Source organism: Halyomorpha halys, unplaced genomic scaffold, assembly GCF_000696795.3.
Source record: "Halyomorpha halys isolate HHAL.00 unplaced genomic scaffold, Hhal_1.1 Scaffold69.1, whole genome shotgun sequence".
Lineage (NCBI taxonomy): Eukaryota > Metazoa > Arthropoda > Insecta > Hemiptera > Pentatomidae > Halyomorpha > Halyomorpha halys.
This window is the reverse complement of record NW_027108206.1, coordinates 33,292-40,664: the sequence shown is the minus strand read 5'-3', so window position 1 is coordinate 40,664 and position 7,373 is coordinate 33,292. Positions and strand designations below refer to the sequence as shown.

At 31.1% G+C, this 7,373-nt stretch overlaps 1 protein-coding gene across 1 annotated transcript in view; it reads right to left on the bottom strand.

Moving 5' to 3' along the window:
- Positions 1 to 7,373, bottom strand: part of LOC106692751 (sodium-dependent noradrenaline transporter) — a 52,820-nt gene that overhangs the window by 23,742 nt on the left and 21,705 nt on the right. The window contains exons 5-6 of the mRNA XM_024363377.2: positions 5,641 to 5,703; positions 1,833 to 1,989 (exon numbers count right to left, since the gene is read on the bottom strand). Of these exons, the coding sequence (XP_024219145.1) occupies positions 1,833 to 1,989; positions 5,641 to 5,703 (220 nt within the window). The remainder of the gene's footprint in view (positions 1 to 1,832; positions 1,990 to 5,640; positions 5,704 to 7,373) is intronic.

Here is a 7,373-nt window from a genome sequence, read left to right as displayed (position 1 = left end):
CTTGGAGAGTTAAGCCGCCAAGCGCTCGTTATTCCTTAAACCTAAACACTTGCAATGTATACAAACACGAACGTATGACGTCTTTTATTTTCATTATTCTCTCTTGAATAATTCACTTTGAAAGTCCTTGGGGGGATTTTTTTCCCTTCATTTTAGGCACAATACAATTGTTTTTAAACTGTATGAATAGTAGACATGCTAGAAACTTTTAGAAAAATTGTCCATTGGTAGTACTACAAAAATCATTTCTACATAAGAAGGTCTTGAGACCAACTTCTTTTCAGGCACCTCAGAGGATTATCAGAAATAGAAGAGGAAGTAAGGTTAGCAAACAGAGGGTTTGGGTGTTAATTACGGAGGGATTGATTTTTGATTCGGGCTAGGTTGGCTACATCTGATGTATAATTGTCTTCATGGATGATTTTTTTTTACAAAGTAAAGGAGCATTGAGAAATTTTACGAAGGATTTTTGATTGTAAGGATTGAACGGAAGGAATTCAATGGTTTTAGATGAATCCCAAATCTCAGCTCCGTAAGTCATCTAAATCATTCTTCTGTAATCTATTGGAAGCTTGGACCGCTTGTCTTGTAAGTGTTTTAACAATGATGTCGTATCCTGTCTTTTCAAACATTAAATACAAAGTGTGGGGACTATAAGTCGTCTGTTCAAATTTAATCTTAGGTTTCGGATCTGTTCGATATGGATAAAGGGGGGATTATTAAAAGATATTGTTGTGCAGTTCGTAGGTTACGATGAAGGGTAGAGATGGAATTTGTTTGGATTTATTTTAATCCTCCAGTTTTGACACCATTCTTCAAGGGTTTATGATGTAGGACAGGAGAGGGAAATATTTAAAAATATAAAAATAACATATTGAACCAGCAAGGGTCAACAAATTAATTGTGGATCGTCCAATCAGAATCAATTATTGGTTACAATAGGGTTAGGAGTTTACTATATATCGATATTTTGAGTCGATATTTTGAGTTGATGTAATAATTTACTAATACCATTAGCAACAATATTCCGATATTATTTTATCAAAATATCAATATTTCTAAATATAATATCTGAATTTTGTTGCTAATCATCGATATCGATATTATTAGCAATGTTGAATATCGAAATGAATAAGAAATCATCAAAATAAAATATCAAGAAACTGATTTTTATAACTTTTCATAAAATTTTATAGTTTGCTTCCATAATTAAGTTAATTAAGTAAGTAAAGTAGTTAAGTAGGTTAGTTCTATAAAATAAAATATCGAAATATCGTTTCTAATCTTCGATATCGATATTCGATAAGATCATGAATTTATCAATTTAAAATATTGAAAAACTATTTTTATGCTTTTTTAAAAACTTTCTTAATCTTTTTAAACCAAATATCGATATTTCGATGAAAAAATATCGAAACATTGTTTCTCATCTTGTATATAAGTATTAATAACTATGTAGAATGTCGAAAGGAACATAACTTTATCAATTTGAAATATTGATAAACTATTTTTATTCTTTTTTTAAAATTTTCTTAATCTGTTTAAACCAAATATCAATATTTCGATAAAATTATATCGGGATATTGTTTATAATCTACCATATCGATATTACCAAATTTGTTAAATATCTTAATATTTTTTATTTTATTTTTAGAAACCGACATTCCGATATTATCGAAGGAAAATTATCGATATTCCGATATTATCGGTTACTCGATATCGATATCAAAATATCGGATATCGGAGACAAAATATCGATATTTCGATAATATCTATATCGATGCCCCATCCCTAGGTATAAGTTGAAGAAAAATTAAATTAAAACTAGAAACCTGAAATACTCTGAGGCTGGGCTATGTTCTGCTCGATCAGTTCCGTTGGACGAGTTGAACTGGAAGTGCGTGCAAGAGTCGGTGTTCCAAGTATTATTGCAATAAAGCCAGGGTAGCTCGGCGGACAGGCTGCCGACCAGGTAGTAAAGGGCCCAACCTACATTATTAATTAATTTTATTTCCATTATATAGCTCTAATAAAACAATAAAATTCTCCTTTAACAAATTAATTAGGTAGCGGCATTGTCATTGTCGAAAGACATCCACTTTATACAGGTTTTGATAGTACAAATCGAAAAAATGGATGAAAATTAAACATTTCAATTTTATTAAACCGGATCTACACGTTTGCCACTGGCCACAAATTCAAAATACTTAAAAATGCTTGGTAAACAAAAAAAAAACTCAGTATTTCTACGTTTGTCAGTTCGGGATAGGGAAGACGTCGGACTTGCTAGAAATCCTTCTAGATAACCTATCAACATTCGTTCTAGAATTTTTATTAGATACCTGTTAATTTGATTACTCAAACATATGATGTCTTTATAAATGTATGTATATTTGGGCTATATTAAATAATCCGCTAATGTTAACTGAAATGATTTGGAACAATGTATTTACATCCGATTGAATGAATTTCAAAATTTACATTCTTAAACTAGTCAATTAATGATTCTGAAGGTTGAGCAAAGTCTTTAATTAATTAAAACAAAGATAACACAAATATTTTAACTGTTGGCAGCTCTGAACCAATTAAGTACTAACATGTGTGGATATATCAGTGGTTGTATCGACGCTCGACGGGTCGACCACTAATTCGGACCAATTTGCACCAGATATTCCAAATAACCAATCCATACGTTTGCTATAGCTTGGCAAAAGGCAGCAACTTGAGGTATGCACTCTTTAAAATGATAAGTACATAAGCCACGTAGTGTCTATACCTGAATAAATTGGTCAGAGAATATCAGAATGAAATTATTATCTGAGTGTTAATTATTAGATTGGGATTCGCTCATTTCGTTGTTATTTTGCATTGTAAGCAATGTAATGTATCATTGAAGCAACTCACTAATGATGGTCAACACAATTAAGCAATCTTAAGCTAATGTGCTCTAAATGTTCGTAGAATAACATCATGATAATTTAATATGAGACTGACGTACATGAACAATTTCATGAATACATTTATTTAATGGCATACCACTATTTTTATTACTCCTAAATGTTTCAAACAAAAATTGTGAGTGAAACTCAGTAATTCTAATGCTAACTATTTTAACACAAAATTAAGTTTTCTTACTTGAAAACGTACAATAACAATATTTGATATTGAGTCCGACACAAAAAAATTACATCGAATATTAAGCGATTTTACATGACAAAATACTTAGGAAAAAGTCTAACTATATCGGGTCTTCATTCTACTTTGTCAAACTTACGAGATATTTTGCACAAACTATTGAGCAATGCTATCACTAAGAATTAACTTGTTGGTAGAAAAACTAATCTTCTGGTAGTCCGAAGTCTAAGGTTCTGCTTTGTGGCCGTAGAGTTACCAACAATTAAAATAATTGAGTTCTTTGTTTTAATTAGTTAAATAATTAAAAAATTTCCCCAATCTTCAGAGTCATTAATTAATTCTAGTTTAAGATTGTATAATTTGAAATTCTATTAATAGTGTGTAAATACATTGTTATAAAACTGGTACATTAATTTATAATCTTATCACTTTCTCGAGACTGGTTAATATTGTTTGAATATATAAAATTTTATTCAATTTAGTCACAAAATATTTTTTTTATTCCTTTATAAGTCTGACGTTTCGCCCAATTCGGCCATCCTCAAGGACAATCTATCACAAACATTGTTTATTACATATATGATCTTTAACGATTCCAAAAAAATAACAATATTATTATTAAGTTAATAATAATTTAACCTTAATACAATTTTAGAACCAAATCATTTAAAAAAAACAACTTTATGTAGGCTATCCTGCCCAGGTCATTTGTATCAGTCCACAAATTACCCTATGAGACATTAAAACATTATATCATATACTTTGTTAATAAGTAATTCTTAGATTATGTCTAATTACCTAATTAGACAATTGTTCTCATTAAATTAAAAATTAAAATTATTTATCATTCAACCTTCTTTGTTGAAATTCATCACAACAATATTGACACCCGGGTCAAGCATTTAATTTATTTATTAAAATTATATTTTGTTTAAATTTCCTCTTTATTTTATTATTAAAATTCATATCAAAGTTAATTATAATTATGAACTTAATTAATTAATTTATCCCATATTTTTCAAAATTAATTTTACTTAAAATCTCTGCATTGTGTTGGTTCAGATTTCTCGTTTCGATAAAATTCACTGTATAATTAATGCATTCTGATATATAAATGGACTCAAGTATTTTTCTTTTTGAATGTATTATTTTCTTTATGTAAAATCATAGCTTTTCAAAAGTATGCTGGTTTTGGTTGCATATTGCACTAGTGGTTAATTAATTTTAGAGGTTTATTTAACATAGCCCAAATATAAATTTATAAATTCATTATATGACTGGATAATTAACAAGTATCTTCTAAAAATTCTACAACGATAGTTGAATTGTTTATCTGATATCTCATCTATGATTTTCTTTTTTATTTCGGTAATCTCTGTTTTGTTCCTTTTTATCATGTAAAATTTGTTCTTTCTTATACTGCGGCAAATGACAAACGTATAGATCCGACAAAGACAAATGAAAATAAAAACTTGATAGTTATTCTGAACCATTATATTCACTTTGCTTCCAGGTTTGTATTTGTTGTTCTATACTAAACCAGACGGCTGCAAAATATAAATTCAAATGTAAAATGCAGTTTTCTTTTTTATGTTTTTTTGTTTTAAATGTTGCGTATTGTAAATAGGTAATACGATATGCATTGCTGAATACAGTACAACCTTGGAACTGAGAATTAGCTGCCTATCTCAGGTATTTTGTTCCTATTCAACAAAAAAATGTTACTTAATATCTTAATATCTGTAAAAAATTAAGTTTACAGTTTTTATGTTTGAAATCGGACCATTTCATATGGTGAATATGAATTTTTTTTGGCTTCTGTGGTATGCAATAACCTCTTTAAATATTTCTGAAAATAATGTTCCATAAATTTTCATCATATTAGTAAGTTCAGGCTAAATACTAATTTGTGATAATACACTATTAATACTAATATAAACACTAATAGTCTATTGCCATCTTCCCATCTAATACCTCTATGGCAGTAGAAATATTTTAGTCGGATTCCTTCAGTTAATTCCGCGGAGTCTTGAGCTTAGTCAACTATTGAAACTATGTCAAGAAGTTACATGACCTGAGATCAATTTTATTTATTATTTATTTTGTTGCCCAGATAAGGGATGTATGGTGGTAGGGGAACTATGGGAGAATTTCACCACAACTTCATTGGCAATGGCAAGCTCAAGATGAAGTGAAGGGCTGATGGATAATGAGTAGTTACGAAGTTTTTTATATAATACTTTTACTAGAATAATAACGATTATGGATTATATAATATGATTCATTTAGTAGCAAGTTGATATAAGCAGAAGAAATGCTTTATGAATGTAGGTAAGTTTCAGCCAAGGGACAGCGCAATCTAATCTAAATGATTTAAGTTAATGTACCTAATGATTTCTACAGGCATGTGTACAAATAATTTCTGACCAATATCAATCGCTCTTCAGTCATTTGAAACATGTCCCTTTCAATTATAATTAAAAAAAAAAAAGTATACCAACTCACCGATAATGACATTGTAGTAGAATGACACAAAAAAAGCAACTATCACAGCACACATCCCCACTCCTGAAAAAAAAAAATATTCACATTATAATTTATAAAAAATATGAGAGGATTATTTTCCCAAAGTTGTAGAAGTGTTTTTGTCTATTTTTACTTCTTCTTTTTTCTTTCTTCTTAGAGTCGACTCGGGGATCCTCAGATCGAGATTGTACGAGGGTGGTTTGAAAAGTTCTATGAATCACCGCTAGATGTCAGTGCTAGAGCAACGAGGTTCCCGCGCAATAATCACACATCCTTTGTGACTGAATACATAGCGTGAGTGGTTGTGACGACTCTTTGGTGTTTTATGCGTAGTAATTTGTGACAATGGAAAAAACTGAAATTCAAGCACTGATTAAGTACTTTGTAAAGAAAGGTATGAAAGAAATGGAAATTCATGCCGACTTCCAGAACTCACTGGAGGACTCTACTTCTTTATATTCAACTGTAGCCAAGTGGACCAGCGAGTTTAAATTTGGTCGAGAAAGCTTTGATGATGATCCGCGTAGTAGACGGCCAAAAGGTGCTACGACCCCAGAATTCATCGCAAAAGTGCATAAAGATCGTTGACTGAAAGTGCGTGAGATTGCTGAAGCAGTAGGGATGCCATCTGAACGGGTATATCACATTTTAACCGAAGTATTGAGAATGAAAAAAATTTCCGCAAGATGCCACGGCTCTTGATATTGAACCATAAACCCACTAGATTGGAAATGTCCGAATAAAATCTGGCCTGTTTTCAGCGCAACCAACAAGATTTTTCGCGCCGGTTTGTGAATACAGATGAAACTTGGGTTCATAACTATACCCCAGAGACAAAACAGTCGAAACATACTGAGTTACCACCACCAAAGAAAGCAAAGGCAGTACGTTCGGCTGGAAAGGTCATGGCCTCAGTTTTCTGGGATGCAAATGGCATTCTACCGATAGATTCATTCTGTTGGCCAAACAATTATGGGGCAATACTATGCAAAACCTCCTAGACCAACTACAGGAAAAGATACGCGAAAAAAAGACCTGGTTTGGCAAGGAATAAAGTCATTTTTCAGGATCATCAGGACATCCGCCCACACACACAAGTGCTATTGCCATGGCAAAACTTCATGAACTGAGGTACCAATTGTTGCCACATTCACCTTATTCACCTGATTTGGTACCACTAGACTTTCATCACTTCCCCAAGCAGAAAATTTTCCTAGGTGGACGGAGATTTCCTACACCGGAAGAACTGACAGCCGAATTAGAGAGGTATTTTGCAAGGAGGAATCTCATTTTCGAAATGGGATTGGAACATCGCTGGACCAAATGCATTAGTCTACAGGAAGACTATGTTGAAAAATAAAAGCAGTTTCATTGAACTAAGACACTTCTTTCCAGTACATTCCGAAAATGCTTCAAACCACCCTCGTAAATATTTTACAAAGTAGTATAAATGTGATTAGTGCTTTTATTTTATTGTTATATTAGTTCAAAATTTTACTTATTTCATTTTGTCCTTATTTCTTCATGTACATAGTTTGACTATGTTAATTTTATTTATCTTTCTGTACACATAAATATAGATATTTTATTTATTTAAATATTATTTATATTTGTGTTTGATATAAATATGATTATTTACCACACTTATTTATTTCGCAAGGTTGTGGCATATTGTAATACTTATCAATTTTTAAAAATAATCCCCCCTTACC